Source organism: Candoia aspera, chromosome 1, assembly GCF_035149785.1.
Source record: "Candoia aspera isolate rCanAsp1 chromosome 1, rCanAsp1.hap2, whole genome shotgun sequence".
Classification (NCBI taxonomy): domain Eukaryota; kingdom Metazoa; phylum Chordata; class Lepidosauria; order Squamata; family Boidae; genus Candoia; species Candoia aspera.
In genome coordinates this window covers 21,516,090-21,538,037 of record NC_086153.1, presented here as the reverse complement: position 1 = coordinate 21,538,037, position 21,948 = coordinate 21,516,090, and the positions used below count along the sequence as shown (strand labels likewise).

Genomic DNA, 21,948 nt, shown 5'->3' with positions numbered 1-21,948 from the left:
TTGCCTTTGGATATCATGTGTCACTTAACTTCTTTAATCGAGACAGCTGCACTGAAATCCGTTTTTGCCACTGCATCTCTGTTTTCCACTTGCAGCCTACCAACTTTTGACTTGTATGGGTTGATGACCATTCCTCAGCAGTATATGAATGCACCTGAGCTTCCAGGATTTTCTGTCCCTCAGATTGCTCCTATTATTCTTATTTAATGCTATCTAATTCTACAAGATGTACAGAAAATAAAGTTGACTTTGGGAAAACATTCTAAATGATGGCCATGATGCTTCCTTGGTTAATGGGAAAAAGTACTGCCACACTTGTGTGGTATGCTGATCTCAACAAGACAAGTGAAATGTTAGCAGAGGTCTGTTTTTATGAATAACTTTACTGCTGCTACTACTATTGTCTAGGGCAACCTCTAGATTATCCACCACCCCCTGAGCTGAAACCAGAGCATTAGCAAGTGCCTGGAATTGGCAGGAAAAAGGCACAGTTTTGACAAAATCCTGGAGGCTACAAGCAACAAAACAAGACAAATCTCAGCATGTCTTTTTATTGGGCAAACCTAGAATTTTAAAAGACAAGGGCTAAGAACTGCTGTTTCAGTAGGATAAATAGCCCCTGAAAAAATTGTCAACAATGCTAGATTTAAACAAAAAACAGAAATTTTGAGGTGTTGCCTTCCACTGGTTTTTGTAACTTTTATAACCACAAAAGAGCAGGATGCCTGCTAGGCAAGCCATGGCAACAGCAGCCCAGGGCCTGGCATCAATGCAGAAACCAACCAAGCAGGGTTTTATCTGCCCTGACAGCTCTCAGCCTGGGCAGAGAACTGAGAATAGGGTTACCCTTAGTTAACCACTTTCCTTTTCCATGAATGTACTCCCAGGATCAGCACCAGCAATGACATACCAGTATATTCATAAAGAAGGCTTAACACTGACCGTCTAGTTTCAGAGAGAGGGAGATCTTCTTGTACCATGACTTCCCTGGTAGGGTGGGCAAGGAAAAGAGAAAGACATTAGTGGAATAAAACTTTCCTTCCATTCACACACACACACAGAGTTCTCCAGGGTCAATGGAGTCACCCACCCTCTCATAGCTATCTATATCATCATTCTTCAACTCTGAAGGATCCATTCCCAGGGGGCCTTCTCATGGATGCTGGGCAGGTGGGGGTGTTCTCAGAATGGGAAAAAGTTACCAAAGCAAGAATAAGCAACATTTCTCAGTCTGAAGTCTGAGATAAAATCTATATCTGCAGAAACCACAGGAGAAGGCAAAACCAGATCCTCTCACTCTAGGATTCCACAATAACTCAAGAAGAAAGGAACCTAATTTGTACTTTTATTTGGCAAGAAAAAGGAACTTCCAAGTACAACATTGCAAGCAGGAAGAAAGCATCCTTCATTTTTAATTCATAGAAAGAAGGAAGATCACCTAGTAGATCCCAGCTAAAGGACTGGGCCTTTCAGTAGAAACGGAAGAGGGAGGAGAGAAAAATTAAAAATTATCATGTCCTGATTATACTCATAAACAAAACAGGGAACTGGATACTGTGTTCGCTCAACACATTCAGTTTCTGAACTTGCAAAGTACATTGAATTATAAACTAATCAAATTAGCTGACTTCATGCAATATACTAAGCTATCCCTAGCAAAACAATGAACCTAACAAATGAACATGTTAAGGTTGTCTGAAATTAAACAAGCTTAACATGTTACAGGAATGCAGTTGGTTGATCTTTAATCAATCTGGTTAAGCATGTTTTGTGAACATAGCATGTGTTTTGAACAACCCCAAATGATAGTCATAACTGCAAGAGAAATGTCCTTCCCAAGATCACTGAGTCAAATTTTGTTTCAGCATAGGATGCTATCAAACAGGATACTCAGTTCTGTATTTTTTCATAGGCATTTTCTCATTTATTTAATTAACGAATTAATTCAATTTGCCCTACTCTGAAATGACTCAATGTGGTTCACAAAAACAAACAAACTATAAAACAACAAAAAATATACAGTAATAAAAGAAGATGCAAGGGTTGCATAACTGGGCAGCAACAAAAACACAACAAAATAGCAAAAATCATTTTGGGAATCAAACGTATTTTGTACCCAAGGTACTGGAATGATAATTCATCAATGAAGAGTCACACTTAGGACTCTACTTTAAAGTGTTATCACCAGTCCCTGAGCCAAAAGAAAAATACCAGCATAAGATTTGCTGTCCCCACTGGCTATCCTTATCCTACCACAGACACAGTGCCAGCAAATAGTGCTGTCATCATTTACAGAGTACAGAGCATACTAAGGACAGTGATTGATGGATTCCTCCAGCTTTGTTTCCCTCCCCTCCCTCCATATGTTAGCAGCCAGTGGGAAAACATCCACCAATCACTCTCCTTAATATGGGATGATGGGGAGGAGGAAAATTTTGACAGATGGTTAGATAAATAGGTTTAGTCCTCTGTCAAAACTCATTTTGGTTTGGTGCAGTTTTGCATGGATGCATTCAAAGAAAGCCTAAATATCAGCTGACATCAGAGAATATTTGGACAAGGGTTTAGTGTTATTCTGGAATAACACTATTCCAGAATAGTGCTGCTCTCAAATAGCACTAAGCCCATGTTCCTTTGATTGCACCCATGAAAAACCCTTGCACCAAACCAGAGCTGATCACTGGCCCCTTCTGTATATGAGTTCAGCACTATACTTGCCAGACCCCCAAGCTGATCCCTGGTTCAGAGACATGGATTAGCCAGAACACAAAGCAGCTAGAAGAGAATGCTCTCTCTCTCTCATTTCTCTGCCCAACTCTACCACTGCTGGCCAGTTGTGTTGCCCAAAGCAGGGTGATCCTGAAAGACAATGCCCCGCGGCCAGATGGGAGAAAGCATGCCCACATCAGCCTAAACTGGCGAATAAATCATAGACTGATCTCGTCCCCTATTGGTCGCTTGCCTGTGACACTAGCCAAATAGTCAGTAAAGATGTCAAAATGCACCTATGGTAACACTACTGCAGTGTGATTTGTTGCTTGTTTAAAGGAAAAAAACACTATTTCAACACCGGAGCAGCTAAAGGCCCTTACAGGGGCACTGTGTATAAGATACAGGGTTAGGGGGATTACTGTATTAGCTTATTGTGATTTATTTATATTGGCCACTAGAAGGCAGTGCATAACTGTGCATGTATTGTCTCCCAGTGGTCAATACTGTATAAGTAAAAGCATCACCCAGGATAAACACTGTGTAAAAACAGAGACCTTTCTTATGTGCAGAGTGTTAGATATTTTAAGACTAAATTTGCTTTACTAACTGCTATTTCAAATTATCATGCAAATAAAAATCTAGCTCCCACATTGAGAATCATTATACAAGACTATATTTTTAAAAATCAAATAGTTTCATCTTTACAAAGTATCCATTCAGCAAGACCCTATACAATCCCAGTTTTATGTGGCTCTTCCACACACAGGTCTTGGGACCCAGATTTTGGTGGAAAGCATGTTTTGTTCAAGAAAATAGGAGGACAAATAGCATCTACATGGTGGTTCTGGGCATACCAATGCTGCACTCTTAAGCTGCTCCTACCCCATACTGATGCTAGTTGGGGTCTAAGAAAATTCTGTCTGGAAGGTGATGCTTCAGCAGCAATTTGCTGGGTGTTCATTCTGCACTGCCATCTCTCATGATAATAGACAGTATCCCTACTGCTGTGCCCTCTCAAATTTCTTTGCCAGGAAAGCAATTGCCACTCATGTTCCTTTCCATGGGCAGGTCTTACTGAACAGATATATTTGTATATGCATATATAGAAATGCATGTTTGTAAAATTAAATTAAATTTATGTATACAAAGCACTATGCAGATGAATTCAGGCATCTTTAAAATGAAAAATTCCTTTCTTCCATTTTCCTAAGTTTGGTTCAATAGCTTCTGTTGCAGTTATTGTTACAGGACCCTTTCAGGTCGGGTGGGTATAACATTTTCCTGACATGCAGAAGGTCACTGGTTGAAACCCAGCAGAATTTTTTTAATTATTAGTTTTCTGTTCCTGAGCCACCCAATTTACTGCCTTGTTTTCAATCAAGTTCACCTGTACACTGCTTCATTATATTTCCTGTTACTAGAGGAAGAAACTTCAGCAAAGGATCGTTACCTTGTTGTGGTGCTGGAGCTTGAGCACCTCAATGATGCCATGAGCTAAACTGTGAAGGGCCACCCAAGACGGGAAGGTCATGACAGAGAGGTCAGACTAAATGCGATCCCTGGGGAAGGTAATGGCAACCCACCCCAGTATTCCTGTCGTGAAAACTAAATGGATCAGGACAACCAGAGATATGTCGGTATACCATCGGAAGATGAGACCCCCAGGTCGGAAGATGGTCAAAATGCTACTGGGGAGGAACAGAGGATGAGTTCAACTAGCCCCAGACGTGATGACGCAGCTAGCTCAAAGCCGAAGGGACGGCTAGCGGCCGACGGTGCTGGTGGTGAACGGCAAATCCGATGTTCTAAGGATCAACACACCATTGGAACCTGGAATGTAAGATCTATGAGCCAGGGCAAATTGGATGTGGTTATTGGTGAGATGTCAAGGTTAAAGATAGACATTTTGGGCGTCAGTGAACTGAAATGGACTGGAATGGGCCACTTCACATCAGATGACCACCAGATCTACTACTGTGGACAAGAGGACCACAGAAGAAATGGAGTAGCCTTCATAATTAATAGTAAAGTGGCTAAAGCAGTGCTTGGATGCAATCCAAAAAACGATAGAATGATCTCAATTCGAATTCAGGGCAAGCCATCTAACATCACAGTGATCCAAATATATGCCCCAACCACAGGTGCTGAAGAAGCTGAAGTAGAGCAGTTCTATGAGGATCTGCAGCACCTACTGGACAACACGCCTAAAAGAAATGTTGTTTTCATCACAGGAGACTGGAATGCTAAGGTGGGCAGTCAAATGACACCTCGAATTACAGGTAAGCATGGCCTGGGAGAACAAAACGAAGCAGAACATAGGCTGATAGAATTTTGCCAAGACAACTCACTCTGCATAATATAGATATATACATCTATAAAATAGATGCTTTTGAACTGTGGTGTTGGAGGAAAATTCTGAGAGTGCCTTGGACTGCCAGAAGATCAAACTAGTCCATCCTCCAGGAAATAAAGCCAGACTGCTCACTTGAGGGAATGATATTAAAGGCAAAACTGAAATACTTTGGCCACATAATGAGAAGACAGGACACCCTGGAGAAGATGCTGATGCTAGGGAGAGTAGAAGGCAAAAGGAAGAGGGGCTGACCAAGGGCAAGGTGGATGGATGATATTCTAGAGGTGACGGACTCATCCCTGAGGGAGCTGGGGGTGTTGACGACCAACAGGAAGCTCTGGAGTGGGCTGATCCATGAAGTCATGAAGAGTCGGAAGCGACTAAACAAATAAACAACAACAACAGAGGAAGAAAGGTTTCATGCCAGCTCCCAAATAAGAACTTTGCAGTACTTATTCACATGGGCTATTTGGAACTGGATAAAAAGAAGAAAAGGGGGGGGAAAGCTGCAGTGTTTCAATGGTGCACTAGTGAACTTTAAAAACAAAGCCTAGTGGAAAAATGGGTAGTTCAGGGAAAGAAAAATAGTAATTTTAAAAATATATTTGTGCCAGATTCAGAACCAGTGGCCCTTTGCATATCAGCGAAATGCTGCTGGGAGACCACTGGCAACAGTAGGTACAGCAGAGATTACAGCAGTGTTTCCCAACCTTGGCAACTTTAAGATGTGTGGACTTCAACTCCCAGAATTCCCCAGACAACACTGCTCTAATCTCTGCTGTACATGCTGGCTGGGGAATTGTGGGAGTTGAAGTCCACGTATCTTAAAGTCGCTGAGGTTGAAAAATACTGGCCTAGAAGAAAGTAAAGCAGAGCAGGCAAATCAGATAGCAAAGCCTGTGACTGCACAAACTGGCAAAGTGAAGTGGGAAAACATGGATGGTCACATATAATGGGCTTGGGATGAGTAGAGGACAGTGTTGCCTGTTTCTGCCTTCCAAAAACAATTGGTAGTCCATACTTGTGACTGAGCAATCTGGTGGTACAGACATGTCTTCTGTTGAATTGTCTCACAATGAAGGACCCCATTCAACCCACCCCAGAAGCAGGCAAATACTTACGGCTCACAAGCACACATTGGGCTCAGCTCCTGGAAATCCCTGGGGGGTGGGGGGTGGGGGGTGGGGGAGACAGGAGACATTAGTAAAAATTCAATTTGGAAAAATTCCCAGGCCTCCATATCCCCCTCCCCACTATCAGAGGAGTTGCCACTTAGGACAACTGTCTTCTCAGGGTTCAGTGCAAGAATTCAGATTAAAGCATCCTCAGGAAATATCTGTCCAAGGAAGAAAAGGGAAGTTGAGCATCTCCCTTGATAACTGGTTACAGACCTTGCAATTTGAAACACATCACGCAGCATGGCAAATATAATCACTTACAGTCTAGTTTCTGAGGGGGCCTAAATGTCTACAAATATTGCAAATCAGTAGGTGTATAAAAAGAGGGAGAGTCAGAAACCCAATAGTTTTTTTTATTATTTTCCTTTTCCTTTTTCTCTTTTTTGTTAATTAATTATTGTTAAATTTGCTCTACTTTTTCCTTTTATTAATAGGTATTATATATATATAGGTATTATACACACACACACTGCATGTGTATGTATGTGTATACAGACACACACACACACACAAAGTAACAATATAAGGGAGACTTTAGTAAGTAATCAGCTTAAGACTGAAACCTCTAGTATATGACAATTATTTTGATTTGAGTTGTAGTGGTTCTTTTTCAATGTTATACTCAACTTTGGATGAAAGTTTATTACAATTACTATTTAGCTTTAATAATTTTATGCTTGTAATATTGCCATCCTAAATTGCAATTAACATTGATAGGATATTTTTCTCTCTCTTTTCTATCCTCAGTCTCTAAGCTATTTAAATAATAGAATGTTAGTAATTTTTAATCGTATTATACAAACATCAATGAATGGAAACCATGTATGGAAACAACACAATGTACTAAGATTTATAACAACGTAATAAAAGGAAACAAAGACCTTTTTTTTCCCTAGGGCTACACTAGAAACAAGTTTGCCATACGCACTGTTATTCAAACGTAAGCTATTTGAATATTGATTTCAAAAGGAGAGTATAAACACAAATCATCATACAATGGCCAACTCTACCCTTCTGAGAGGCAAGTAGTGGAAGTGATTGTTGACACCCCCACCCCTGCTTCATTTCAAAATCTGGATTTCTACAATAGCCTGAATTACAAACTACCCAAACCCTTTTCAGCCTGGCATGTTGTGAGAATCCAGCCACTGTGTTTTAGACAGCCATCTTCGAAGCAGAGGACTGCCTTGTTAAAATCTTACTATACAGTTATTAGAAATTTTAGTCACTGATGTAAAGCTGTGCAAGCTAGGAACAGCAAACAGCCATAGATTGTCCTTGACTTGTATTCTGGGTGGGAAACTATGGCCCCAAGACCACAGGGGCTTCCTCCAAGCTCCTTTTTGGAGCCCCCATAGTGTCCCTTTACCACTGCTGAAAACTGGTGGCATAATTTCTCAGTATCTGAAGAAAGAAGCACATGAAACCTATACAGTAAGCTCTACAATAAGCTTAGAATAGTTTTAAAGTAAAGAAGACCCCCAAATGTTCACCTCAAACCAAGGAAGAAAAGCCCCTTCCAGGTGACTCTTGAGCTCTCCACAAAGTTGTTGACTCCTGTCTTTGCACTGCAGCCTGACATAAAACGGCTCAACCCCCTTGTGTTTCACAGCTACTAACCATTTTTCTACCCTCTGCATCCATATGCCTACTGAAGATAAGCTTCCGGACACTTGGTGAAATGCCCTTAGTCCATCAACACTGGCTGCAACAAACTCACCCGAGGGCTCCCCACAAGCACCCTGTGCATTTTCTAAGCTTCTGTGCCCTCTTAGGTTTGCAATTTGTTGGACTGCTCTTGAGTGCCTTTTCTCCTCTGGAGTTAACACATCTGTCACCTTCCCCCTTCCCTTCCCTACCAGCCCATCATCAGTGGATGTTTTCTACAGAGTGGAAAATGAGGCAGGCAGGGTTGGAAGTAGCTTCTACAATACTATTTCAGGTGGTTTGGCTTTGCAGTTCTGATACTAGGGAGAAAACATAGGCTCTTTTAAAGCCAGTTCTAGCCACAGATTCCATGATGCAAGTTTGTACGCTTAGGCTCCATCTTGATTCCCTCTCACGCTATATATGCAGGAAGTCAACATTACTTACTCCTTAGCTACTGCAATGCAGGTTACTTCATCCTGTGCTCGACAGCTGGCTGTTCGGCGGATGTTGCTGCATGTGCGGAAAAGTGGAAAAATGGACAAGAAAGAAAATCAATTCATACTTTACCCTGTTGCCATCTCTAATTAACAAGACTACAGCCCAAAGCAGAAAAACAGTCCAGGATGTATTGATATGCATGTAAGTCCTCATCCAAAAATACACCAGCAAAGGGATCCTCACTGAGAAGATTGATCTGGATCAAGTGAAGATTCCTACAAGTGTTCATGGGAGAGGCTCAGTGGGATACATGTCCAAAGCTCTTGACCCATGTGAATCTTACATGAGGACCTCCCAGCCCAATCAACTTCCCTTTGTCTAACAAGAAGTTATATCAATATTCACATTCAATATTAAGATATTTCTGTCACCTCCGGTGGGCATCTGTATCAACTAGTGCCCAAAGCAAAGTTTCTCAACTCTGATAACTTCAACTCCCAGAATTCCCTAGCCAGCATGGCTGATTGGGGAATTCTGGGAGTTGAAGTCCACACATCTTAAAGTTGCCAAGGTTGAGGAACATTGGCCCAAAGCCTGCCAGTGTCCCACACTTACCGGATGAGGGAAAGCTCCCCAAAGTGGTCCCCAGCCTTTAGCACTCGGATGTGCTCCTCCTGTCCATCTACATTCCTGGTCACCTCAACCTGCAGAGACCAGGAAAGAAATGAGGACCAGGCAGCATGGCAGGAGGAAAAGAGGGGACTTTTCCCCAGCTTGGCACTTGGAGAGCAGCAAGACAGGGCAAGCTACTTAAGTGCCAGCTACTGAAATAGGTACAGCAGTTGGGAAAAGGGTAGAAAAGCTCAAACTGATTAGGTTCACAAAGCACACTAAACTCTAAACTGGGGTTGACAAAAGGCAACTATTGTGTTCATATAACATTTTTATTTATTTATTTATTTATTTGTCAAATTTGTATGGCCACCCATTTCACAAAAAGCGACTCTGGGCAGCGTACAATACTTAATTTTAAAAAGCAATAAATACATAAAAACATTCATTTTTAAAAAACTATAAAAAAGCACAACAAGAGAGGATGATGTTAGCCCAGTAAGGGAGCCACTGCAAGATCTTCCTGGCTGCCTGGGACCCCCAGGCCTGAAGGCATAGCCAGGTTTTGAGAGGCCTGCCTAATGCTAAGAAGGGTGGAGCTAACCTCACTTCCAGGGGGAGAGGATTCCATAGGGCAAGTGCCACGGCAGAGAAGGCCCGCCTCCTGGGACCCGCCAGGTGTAGTTCCCTGGCGGACAGGACCCGCAGCATGCCTTCTATGCCAGATCTGGCAGGACAGGCAGTATAACTTGGGAGAGGCGGTCCCTCGGATAACCCGGCCCCATGCCATGAAGGGCTTCAATGGTGAAAAACAGCACCTTGAATTGGACCTGGAAGCAAACCGCCCACCAACGCAGCTCGCAGAGCAGAGGTGTAACATGTGTCCTTCTAGGGGCACACACAACTGCCCGCGCTGCTACCTTTTACTATGCCCAAAGAAATAATGCAATATAATGACTTGATGTGATGGCTTGGTTTGCACAACGCTCTAAGACAGCAGCTAGATTTCTGCAACGTGCTGAGCCACAAACCACCATACCCCATTTTAGCCTAGTTCAGCAAACTGCTTCTATACTGTTGCTAAGAACATTTGGGTCCGTGAAATCCTTAAGAGCTGAACTCAAGCTTAGGGCACTTTTATATTACTATGTTGCGTGCTGCCCTTTCCAATTCTGAGAAGGATACTGGACATTCCAGAACGTCAAGGATGTAGGCAGGGGAATTCCATCAGCAATTTGCTTGGGATTGTGGGAGGATCTGCCAAAGCAATCATAAGGCACAGGAAAGCAGTGGCCCTCCAGCAAACAGCTCTCAAAATGTCAGAGGACTCCTGTGTCCAGTCTGGTGCAGCTCAGGGTAAGAAGGCTGCTAAAAAGAGCGGGCTCTGTGCTAGCCTTGTTTGCCAGGCTTTGCACCATCATCCTACACATGTGGAAAGCCAGTTGTAAGGAGCAGTGAATGGTGAAGGTAAGAAAGACTTCCTTGAAATCTCTTCTTTGTTACTTTACCTATTCTGGGACTCACCTCTCCAGTGAGAATGAAGAAAAAGGCTCTCCCCTCATCTCCTTCCTGGATGATGATTTCGTTGGGGGCAAAGGTGCGCTGCAGGAATGCACAGGTAGATGTTCAATCTCTTGAAAAGAGCTGGGGAGAATCTCAGAGCTACCCCCCTCATTGCACCTTCCTAGCCAGCTTTGAGTCAGAGGGAGCCTTTATTATGTTTGCAGTTACCTCTTCTGCAGAGTCCAGCAGCTGTGAAAGAGCAGCATCAGACAGGCCTTGGAGAGGCTTCACCCTGGGATGGCAATAGGAAGAGAAGGGGAGAGAGAGAAAGCACAACAAGGAATGCTCTGGAAATCTGTGACACAAAAGTTCCAGGACTCACTCCCGAGTGCAATCTGCTCACAATAATTTGGAATATGATCTGGAATCTGTTCTCCTATGGTTATCCAGCAATGGCTGCACTCCCGACACCCTTCTTTTCTTTTTTTAACCCCAAAGTCTGTTCCACAGATCCTCAAGCCCCAACCGGCCCTGCCACTCAGAACTTGCTTTAGAGGTAATGTTGGTTCTTGTTTCTTCTACTCCTTCCATTGCTTCTTTTTCCAAAAATCCAGAAGCCAACATTCTTGGAATCATGGAAGAAATCACAAAGGGAACATTCATTTCCTAACAGACACATCTGGCCTGCTTATATTTAGTTATTTATTTGTACCACACCTGCCCTCTGATGAACAAGTTACTTTCCATTATCCTTTCCCTTCCCATTGTCCAAACACTTTAATTTCTTGATCCTCCACTCCCTTTGCCCCCTTGCTACTTACCCTCGTAAGCCTGCAAGGGCCAGAGCACGTTTCCGCTTGGCATTTTCAGTGATGATGCTGCGATATATCTGTCGGTCAATGGCCCACAACTGCACCACAGTGAGTGCTGAGAAGACAGAAGCTAGGGTTAACCAGGAAGGAGGGCTTCACTGTAGTGTAGCCTTAGTTTTTTTCCAGCATAAATTTTTCAACATTTGGCAGTAAGGAAGAGGCAAGTATTTTTCTTTTCTGGCTGAATGGTGAGTTTGTTTACTGCCATCAGCAACACTAGTGAACAAACTGCTGGCTTGGCCCATGATAGCATCCCTTGCTACAAAATGCTAAAAAGGTTGATTTCAAAATACACGCTCTTTCACCTCTCACAGAGCACAACAGCCACATTTTAGAAAGGGTATTTCAGAAAGAAACTGCAATTTTCAAAAAGCAGCGTGGGCAGCTCTTTTGCCATTAACTTTCTGAAACACCCTCGTACGTTGAGATTGATGCACATAGCCTCCAAAATCCTGTAGTATTTCCTTTTTTTCCTGGTGCTCATTAAATGAGGTATCAAAGTTAATGTTCTGGTGCTGAAATAAGAGAGTCAAAGTTCAAAGACGTAAATCCCAATAGGACGAACACATTCAGACAGATCACCAGCAACTGGCCATTTGCACAGGAAGAAAACAGAGAAAAGCAGATTCTGCTTCTGTTCAAGAAGTAGAGGGAGTTGGAGAGGATGCAATTGTACAATTGCCATAGCAACAGAATCAAGAATGCCCCAGCCCAGCATGACTTGCAAAGGCAGGACACACCAAGGCCTGAGTGCTGTTAGTGGGCATTGTGGGGAAAGGCATACTTCGACACCTTCCTGTCCCAGAATTGCCCCGTCTCCCCTGTCCAAGAAACCAGAACTGTCCCTGTCCCTCCTGTGGTCAGTACACTTGGCATAGAAAGCTACACTTCTTGGCTCGCTCATCATTAATGGGGAGGGAGGGGGGAGGGGAGTGAAGTCTTAGATATGCCATGCTAAATATAAAATACTTTATGTAAAATATAAAAGCCTCCTCTCTCGGTTCTCAGGCTAATTATTTTAGATGGGTGAAAATATTCCCCAGCCATTACATTTTATGAGTATACTATCAAATTATTGCATAACATTCCAGAGGCGTAATTATGATAGTCTTTTGCAGCCAAACCAAATGAGACTGAGCAAACTGAAGACAAATGAATTCCATGGGTGTGAAAGCTTCTGCCACAATCTATTGTTTCAATTTTGTGGTGTCACAGGACTTTGTTGTCTCGCCATAATTTTAACATTATTTTCTTAAGAACGCGTAAGCCCCTAGCTATCATTTCTTCCCTTCCATTTTTTCCTTCCCCCTCCCCCTTTCGCTTCCAAACCAGCCCAGTCTGAAAAGCATTATACATTCACCCTGAGGAGGATATGAAGGTGGTGGGACATGCAGGAATTGGGATGGTAATGCCGACTCTTGATGAACAGAGGTGTAGCCAATAAAACTTGGAGCCAGTGCTAGCGGCAGAGAATCTTGACAAGCAAACACACATCACAATCCCTTCCTTACCCATGACAGTTGCCGTGCGCTGGCAGTTGTATAGCACAGCCAGCTCTCCAAACACATCCCCGGGGAGCAGCCTGCGGAGATGGCGCCCCTTCTGCGTCACACTGAGCTCCCCCTCTGCAACATGAGAATAAGGGCTATGAGTATGTGTCATTGCCACCTGCAGCTTCATCACTTGTGGAATTAACTCCCTGACCCAAGATAAACACAGGCTGAACTGCTTCATGGAGGAGGAAGAAATCTCTCCATGGCTATTAGCCATGCTAGTAAAATGCTACCTTCCTGTAATTTGCTATTAACACTAATTCTTCCCATGCCCACACACAACATTGCAGCGAAGTCATACAAGCATGTGCAGAAATCCATCTGGTTTCATCCAAAGAAAGCCCTGTCTTGCAAGAACACTACCATCAGCCTGAGAATTTGTATTTACAGACAAATTATGAGGTAAGCAATTTGCTGGAGGGTGAACAAAGTTCTGAAGCATGAGGCTGACCAGTCCAGATATCAGGAAGGGCCTTGCATTGTTTCTGCAGACTCCAGCACTGGGGTGATAGAAAAGCACAGCCTCCTTGGGGTCAGTATGCATAAAAGTTGCATTGTACCTGTATGGCCTTCACAGAGCCCAACCTGCCCTGCGTTGTTATACAGTAGTTTATCCAATTCTGCTGATGGAGTCTGAGAGTCAAGGAAGTGTTATGAAATTGATCAGCCTCACCCTCTGTGGCAATGCCCATCATTTCCTAAAGCTCACTCATTTGAGTGGAAGGGTGTCTGGATTGTGGCCAGCACTTCTCTGGTCCCCCAGGGAGTAAAAGCCAAGCTAAGAAAAGCCTGATTAGAGTTTTGCTTCTTCTGTGGCACAACTGGGATCAAGGTCTTGCTGGTTCATGTAACATGTGCACTAGGTAAGGTTTCCACAACACTCCCATTTTAGCTGAATGTTCCACACCAAGGGAGACAACTGAAAACTCCCCGCTGCCAGTTTTATAAGTTCTAGACTAGCTGACACTTGTAGCACCAAAGGACAATGTGACGTTTGAACCGTACCTCTCATCTTGCTCCAGGACTCTGCCTGATCTTCAGAAATACTCTCTAACTAATTGGCTATCATCATGCGTTCTGTGGCAACATGAAGAAACAGTGCAGATGACTCTGCCAACAAGTGTTGCAACTGGTTTCAAGGGCATGTTTAAGATACTCCAATATCCCATTAATAATCAAATTCAAAAGCGGGATTATGAAAAAGACCTCATTCACAAATGCTCTGTAACAGAAGAAATAGGAAACCCCTTATTCCACGTCATTGCAAGTGGAGCGCCTTGCTGGTCTATCGTAGCAAAAAAGCAGAAGGAATCTGGTAACACCTTCATTCCATACTTAGCCTGTCTTCTCTCAGTCTCCACTCTGTCTCCCTCTCCCTCTCTCCACCCATGAGTTCTCAACTGAACTTTGCTCCTCCGCTGAAAGCAAGAAGATGCTGTCAATTGCTGGAGTTGCACCTCTCCCTTCTCCTTATCAACATTCCTTGAACAGCGGTTTCATCTTGCTTGATTTTCTCTGGGGGCACAACCTCCCTGCCAAACTTCAAGGGAAGTGTAACCTCACCTTCCCATTGCGTTAGGAAAACAGCTGCAATACAAATGATGTTGCAGCTCCTTGGCAACCAAGTGGTCAACTGCTTTCACACTGAACAGCCAGGGAGCAGGACATGGTTGGGAGAAGCTCCCTTTTTAGCCAACGTAGTATGAGAGGCAGCTCAGATCCCATGATCCTAACAAATACCTATCAAGAGCAGGCTGTCACCACTAAGTAGTAAGTACTCCACACTGTCTCAGAGACATTCTCATTTTCTCCAAGTGACTGGATTTGTATATCAAAACCATAGCCAACAATCTGCAATTTTGAGATCACACAACATGCTAAAAAATGTTTTTTCCAGATTACGGTTTAGTGTGATGTGAATCTTGTCATTAGTTCATACAAGCCCCCTTCTCCTTCCAGTCTTCCTGCTCTCAGATCTTTGTTTTGAGAAAACATCATATACTGTATGGAAAAAGGGGGTACAGGAGTGATTTCCATCTTTCTCTGCTGCACCAGGACGCTGCCTGGCTTGGTAAATTCTGTAAATTCCCAATACCATGAGCATTTGGGAAAAGAAAGCAGACAGTCCCCTCGCCAAATACAAAAAATGGAGCTAAATTTCTCAAAAGACATTTGTCAAGAAAAGACTCATGTTTCATCATTTTCTTCTTACACACATCCTTTTGAAAAAGGTCACTATAGAATTCTCTGAGTACCCTATCATTTTGGAGACGGGGGGAATGGCAATTACTGTTGTCTATTCTACTCCCATCTCTGCCCACACACAAAACACAAACAAAATGCCCTCAAAGGGCATCACTCCAGGATTTTCTGGAAGATATAGAATGATGATCAGCCTACACATACAATTTGATAGCAAAAACTAGCAAGAAATAAAATTTAGGGCAAACAAAGAAAAGAAGCCCTGAGCCCCATGTGGGGAGACTGTTGGAGAATTTCTCCTTCCCCTGGGGAAATGCAATTAAATGGTCTTCCCCCTCTGTTTTTCAGTGCTCATGGAGGCACTAATCAGCTCTCTTTAGGTAGGGCAGAATGACGGGATACGGTATAGAAAGAAAAATCTTCCTTTTTATTGAATACTGTATCAGCTGAAGCTGTTTGGAATGGAGCTAACGGTGCTGCAAACAATGCCATGGAAGGACGGCACAGAGAAGGGCCACCTCCATGGATCACCCAGGCAGGGAAGAGTGGTAGAACTGTCTTAGTAGGGAAATACCCCTTCTTGCCCCCCCCACACCTGCCCCCAGCCCCCTCACCAGCCACGATGTACATGGCATGACCCTCGTCGCCCTCAGCCACTACAGTGTCACCAGGCTGGCGCTGCTCTGAAGTGAAGCTCTCCACTAGCCTCTGGCTTTGACCATCACCCAGGCATCGTAGGAATTCATTGCGTTTAACTGCCTCCAGAATTAGACTGGCATCTCTGGGGTAAGGGAAGAAAAATACTCAAGTGGTTATTCCTGCTGCTTCTCCACACCCCATCCCGCCAGGTCACATGGCACCCCATATCACAAGCAGGTACTGGAGTTCCAAATTCCATCTCCTGCTTGTAACCCTGAGGACAGATATCCCACTTCAGCAGACAAAATTTGTTACCTTGGGGATTTGGGGACACATGGCATCTGCCAATCACCATCAGTAATAAGGGGCTCAGGGACAATGACTTTCCCTCTACTGCCCCTTCTGGCTTCTTCCATCGGGGACTGATCCAGAGTATTCTCACTCATTGGCCCTGTAGCATGCTCCGTATTAACTGTGATCAAAAAGAGAAAGAAGAAGAGAGAAAGCCTTACACTGGCATCTTTAAATATCTCCCTTTTTCTCTCAGTCACCCTACTCTTTGGCTGTCCAACAAATCTGGGCGATACCTAACTGAAGAAAGTTTTCTTAAAATATTGGACTAGGAAGGAAGAGACCTAGGGGCAGGAATTGCATGCACTTAACTTGCTTACTGAATTAATCCATTTTTCTGGGTTTGTGGAATACACTGACCCATAAATTACTCATGTGGACTAGATTTCCACAACATCTAGCTACACTCACACAAAATAGCCCTAATCTAAGGTTAACGCGAACCAAGCGTAGCTCATTGTATGAAAGTATCTGCTTCGTCTTTATCTGATCTGCTTAAGCGTGCTGTATGAATGCAGCCACACAGTGTTAACTTTGAGTCAGTTGTTCTTTTCCTCAGCCAACCCATCCAACACCAGCATTCTGAGAATTAAATAAAGGGGAAAGCAGGTAGACCACTGTCATTTCTCTGAAGAAAGGACTGGATGTAATTAAGCAAATGAGTGAAATGCATTGTTTTCCTCACTGCGTAGGAATCCATGATGGGATACCCTGGGCTGATGGCAATGGATGGTTCATTTCAGGAAGGTGCCCAGCCTGGCATCAAGCAGCCCAGCCTGAAACAGGACTTGTGATCCACAAGGCTGCCTCTGTTCTGCAGCTGTTAGGAGCTGGGCTTCTCCAGATGGGCTCAGGCAGCAACCATGTCTAGGAGAGGAAACTCCTAACTACCAGTCAGAAAAAAGCTTTGGGGGACACCTGTTGAACTGTAGTAGAGTTCCCCTTGGCGTGGAAACAAGCAATATGTCTTGGAGGGGAAAGCACTGGTGATAGCGAAATCGAACATAAAAGCCTCCGGAACGGGGTGGGGTGGATCGGGACCGTGGGAGCAAGCAGCACGCTGTCAAAGATGGAGCAAACAAACAGATCTCTGCCGCCGCCCGACACAGTCCTAGAAACGGGGCAAATTTGCTAGAGGGAATCCGGACAGACGCCCTCATCCCCGGAGACAAGGGTAGGTGGAACTGGACCGTATGTGGGGCCGGAGGCGATATTTGACACCCCCTCCCGCTACAATCTCCTGCGCAAGCCCCATTCTAATGAATAGGAGCTGCGCATCAGTGCGCCCGAGTGTGTCTCGTTTTCATTCACGGGAAGGGCAATTCGGATGTTCTGCCTGGGCACCAGCCTGCCTTGGGCCAGCCCGGAACCGAGAGAGGAGCTTGCAAAGGACCCCGAGGCAGCGATCCCGCTCTTTCCAGGAGTCATCCCCCGAGCCGCCGGCACTCCTGCTTTCTGACCGCCGCGGGTAGGGGCTTTGGATGGGGTTCGTCTTATCGGCCCTCCTACCCTTCGGAGTCGGATCGCCTTACCTGGCTGGGGTACCGCCACACTCTCCAGAAACTCCCGCTCCTCCTGAAGGCGCAGGTCCCGCAGCCGGAGGTCCATGGCTGGTCTCAGAGGTTCGACTCGCGAGTCAGGCTGCAGCGGAGAGTTGCCCTCGGGTCTGCAAAGAGGCGGGAGGCGGGGGAGAAAAGTCATCAACAGTTCAGGGATCCCGCGATCCAGCTCGCTGCGCTGCCCACCGCGGAAGGTAGCAGCAGACAGCCATCCGATCCCCGCCCGGAGAGCAACGCGCCAAAGATCACGGAAGACGGAGGATCCTGCTCCCGGCTGAGCTGCCCGGAGCAGCGGCGGCTGCAGGAGCGTCTCTGTGCCCCCTCGCCCCTACTCCCATTCCTACCCTGCTCGCGCCTTTCTGGGATCCCCCCACGAGGCGCCCCACCGCCCGCCCGCCTGCCCGCCCAGGCGGCACCTGAAGCTCCGCTCCGAAGTGCTGCGAAGTGCTGCGGTGCCTCCACGCTCCGCGCTGCCAGCCGCTCCAACTGCGGAGTGAGGGGCTGCCTGCCGGAGAGGGGAGGGCGGAGGGAGTGAGTCACCCCGGTGTCTGTGGGTGGGGGGAGGGGGCAGGTGGGCGTGCCAACATCTTTGCCGAGGCTCGGGCCCGGCGAGCTCCCTGCCCTCGGCGCTCCACCGCCAGCGCCATTCCTGATGCCAACGTGTTACTAGGCAACCGGCAGGCTCCGATGCAGGTCGGGCACTCGCAGGCTTTTCCCACAGTACGCGGCGAGGGCTTCCCTGAGGGAGCCAAGTGGGTCTGCGGGGGGGGGGGGGGGGAGCCAAGCCAACGCGCCAAGTGGGTCTGCGGGGGGGGGGGGAGCCAAGCCAACGCGCCAAGTGGGTCTGCGGGGGGGGGGGGAGACGTAGGTGTTCGGCCCCCTGGGGCTCCCTCCGGACGTGAGAAGGGGGTCAAGGGGAGCAGCTCAGTTGGGGAAAGGCTCAACCACTTTGCTATGTTTCCTGGAAGTCCAAAGTGAAACCAAGTCCAAATGGTAGCTGTTGCGTTCACACAATACGCTTAACTTGGTTCCTGAATAATTCCTTTGACTGGGTTCACATAATACACTGGCCCGTGAAGTAACTACAGTACGCTGCCACTCCCCCCATCTAACCATGGTTAACCCTAACCATTAGAATGTTATGCAAACGTAGCCTCTAGGTCTTTGTCCCACGGGACCAAGACTATTGTGTGAACACAGCCCGCAGAATCCTTTCAGCGGCTGCCCAAAAAGGCGCGTGACGCAGCCGACCCAGGAGACACCCCTGTCTGTGGAGGGTGGGATCAGCAGCCACATTTGAATAGATCTCCATATTTTGCAGACGGCTGGTAGCTCTCTGGAAGTTGGTGGGTAGCAGCTGCGCCGTCCGCAGTGGCGAAAACCCGCCATGAGGAGCTGCCGGGAATCGGGAGTCCACTGGCCGGGTCACACTCGCACTTGTGTGCTAGCAAGGCCAGAGCGAGCGGCCGCCGGCCTCGCTTTCTGGTCCCCACGAGGAACCAGGCCACCGCGCGGGAGAGTTTCTTTCCCCTCTCCATCCAGAGAAACTCGGTCCCAATATCACAACAAGCCTGGGCTTATATGTGGCGGTCTAATAACCCAACAACAACAAAAAGTAAATCATGAGAAACAGGAGCCAGGGTGCAGGCAGATAATTTTAGACCCTGGGCTTAATGATCTTAAAGTGTCTCCGCCCACCTTAGACTGTCATCATTTTACTTGAGAATAAACAGCAGTTTCTTTCTGAAAAAAGTACTATTTGGTCACCTGGAATCTAAAACTCAGCCGTCCCTGCATACGAAGTGTCCAAAAGAAGAAGGGAGAAGAGGAGGAGGAAGGCTGTGACGAGCAGCTTTAGAGGCAGTTAAATTTAACCAATATATTTACTATCCAGTTCCACATAGCTCTGGCTGGCTTATAAAACATAACAATATAAAACAGTGATAAACCCTAGCCCAACCATTTAAACCCTAGCCCCAACTACCTAAAGACTATAATGCTGGAAAAGGCTTGCAGAAGGAGAGAGAGAAAGAGAGAGAGAGAGAGTCAAACTGATTTCTCCTGAACTCTAACATAATTTGCATGCTCCAATTAATGATATTTAGGTTGTTTGCTGCTGCTTTTGATCACCTGCTCTCTCAGGGGTCCTCTGGAGCCCTCCTTGGCTGTCAGGCCAACTCCTTAGACCAGCGTTTCTTAACCTTGACAACTTTAAGATGCGTGGATTCAACTCCCATAATTCCCCAGCCAGCCTGCTGGCTGGGAATTATGGGGGTTGAAGTCCACCCATCTTAAAGTTGTCAGGGTTGAGAAAAACTGCCTTAGACCCTGAGACCCAGCCCTAGCTGCATCCTTGGGTAGCAACAGAGAAGGCAATGAGCTTGGGAGAATCACTCTTCCTTAACACTCAGCAACCAACCCAAAGAGATATCAAGTCACATCTTCCTGAGAACTGGGCTTAAGAAAGAACAAGTCTGCTCAGTTAAGTTCCAGCAGTGCCTCTCCTAAGAAAACAAATGCAAGCATCCTTTTAGGCCAGAGATGGTGACTTAGGGCTGTATCTAATATTTTTGGTGTGGGTGAGGGCCACAAAATGTATAAAGCCATACCAGGTGTAGATGTGCTGGTCTTGAGGGGGGATTTCTTTGTTTCTTTTTTTTTTAACAATATGCCCACTAAAAGGGCTACACTATAGGTTTCACGTGCTCCCTGGCTGAAAATGTCCTGTCATTTCCCAGCCGTTGGATTAAATAAAGGGAGCTGGAGGGCTGGAAGAAGACAGTTTCCAACTAGTCAATCACACAGTACGTTCCTAGGACAGGCAGAATAAGGTGGCTGTCTCAGCAGGTTCTGAGTGTCACGAAGAAGCAAAAAACAACTCGCGCTTACATTTGTCATAATGGAATTCTACTGTCCAAGACTGGGAAAAGAGCTTGAGAAATGTTCTGCCCCATGTGTTACAATACATTGGCTAGCATAGGGTTGAAGGAGAATACCATTTTCAGCTCTAATTCAGGCAGTAAAGTGTTGCCGGCCCTACCCTTAGACTCTCTGTGAACAGTGCTTAGCTTCTTTTGTCTGGGCACTGCCCACTGAGTTTGTGCCATGCTCTCTATATGACATGTGCAATCTGAAAAAGGCAGACCTGCAACATGGCAAGGGAAAAGGAACAATGCCTCATTTGCTGCACACTAGTCCATAAAAACATTGCCATTACATGTGCAATTGCAGATGAGCTGTCTTCTCTGGGCACTGGTTCAGCTGAAGGTGGGTGGAAATGTTTAACCCAGTGGTTTTCTTTTCACCTGGCTACTTTCACACTGGTGCAAAAATGACCGACAATCCTGCAACTTGATAATGCAGCCAGCAGCTTGAGAACAAATCCTTCACAAAAGGGAAGGGTAAAATGCATGACCAAAATCAAGCAGATGCCTCGTCTGTCCTTTTGCAAATGCACAGCAGGCTCAAGAGCTGAACACTGTGAGCCCTAAAAGAGCAAAGCTGGGGAAATGTTAGCCTTTTATTCCAGAGGTACAGCTGACTTAGCTGGTTCTCAATAGTCCCGTGGGAACTGGCAGGCACTCTGCACATTCTCAGATCTATCCTTCTAACTGCTTTGGTTACTTTGGAGCAGAGGTCTGGTTTCAAAGGAAGATTACCAGGTGAGTATTGCAGCTAATTAAGCTTCAGCATACCTTCTCATGAAATACACTTTTACAGGCATCTGAGGAATACTTGCCAAAACAGACTGACAGTTTCAGAGCCACTCAGCTACAAAGACAGACAAGGAAACCACAGACATCTGTGTTGACGTTCATGTGTGATGGGGTGGGTGAGCTGTGTGTCTGTCTCCCTCCTCCAATTCATCAAGGATTTTTAGAAAATGGAATATGGAATACGTGCCTGATACCCAGTTCTAAGCCTTGGTCTGGGATAGATTTGGCATCTTTCCTTTCCCTCCCCATCAAGATGTCTATGCTGGTGCAGAACTTCAGGACCATACACATGCTGACCCTTTGTCTGCCTCCCTCCTTCCACCCCAGAACAAACCTGTCCCTCGTAGGGATCCATTTCAGCTCTGGAAGCCCTGCGTGTTCTGTGCTGCTGCCAGCCACACCTTGTCTGTCAGTTATACATTAATCCGGGTGTTGCTTAATCCTCCTCCCTGTATTCCCCCTCCCCCCCCCACAAGATGTCTCTCCAGTAAGAGCCTGGAGTTGCCTTCTCAGCTCCCTGCTGACAACAAGGAAAATGGGTGGGAGCCTTGTTCACAGCAGGACTTCTTCAGAGCCTCAGTGTCCTCATGCTGCAAATGCAGAAAAAGGT

General features: G+C 45.7%; 1 protein-coding gene across 1 annotated transcript in view; it reads right to left on the bottom strand.

Annotated features, from left to right (window-relative positions):
• The window catches only part of LOC134494620 (cGMP-dependent protein kinase 2-like), a 37,009-nt gene extending 15,264 nt beyond the window's left edge, over positions 1–21,745 (bottom strand). Inside the window, exons 1-12 of the mRNA XM_063299873.1 lie at positions 21,673–21,745; positions 17,596–17,729; positions 16,028–16,184; positions 15,688–15,854; positions 12,830–12,943; positions 11,268–11,373; positions 10,675–10,738; positions 10,468–10,545; positions 8,947–9,035; positions 8,338–8,403; positions 6,187–6,225; positions 943–987 (exon numbers count right to left, since the gene is read on the bottom strand). Coding sequence (XP_063155943.1) covers positions 943–987; positions 6,187–6,225; positions 8,338–8,403; positions 8,947–9,035; positions 10,468–10,545; positions 10,675–10,738; positions 11,268–11,373; positions 12,830–12,943; positions 15,688–15,854; positions 16,028–16,184; positions 17,596–17,671 — 1,001 coding nt within the window. The 5' untranslated portion in view covers positions 17,672–17,729; positions 21,673–21,745. The remainder of the gene's footprint in view (positions 1–942; positions 988–6,186; positions 6,226–8,337; positions 8,404–8,946; positions 9,036–10,467; positions 10,546–10,674; positions 10,739–11,267; positions 11,374–12,829; positions 12,944–15,687; positions 15,855–16,027; positions 16,185–17,595; positions 17,730–21,672) is intronic.
• Between the last annotated feature and the right edge of the window lie 203 nt (positions 21,746–21,948).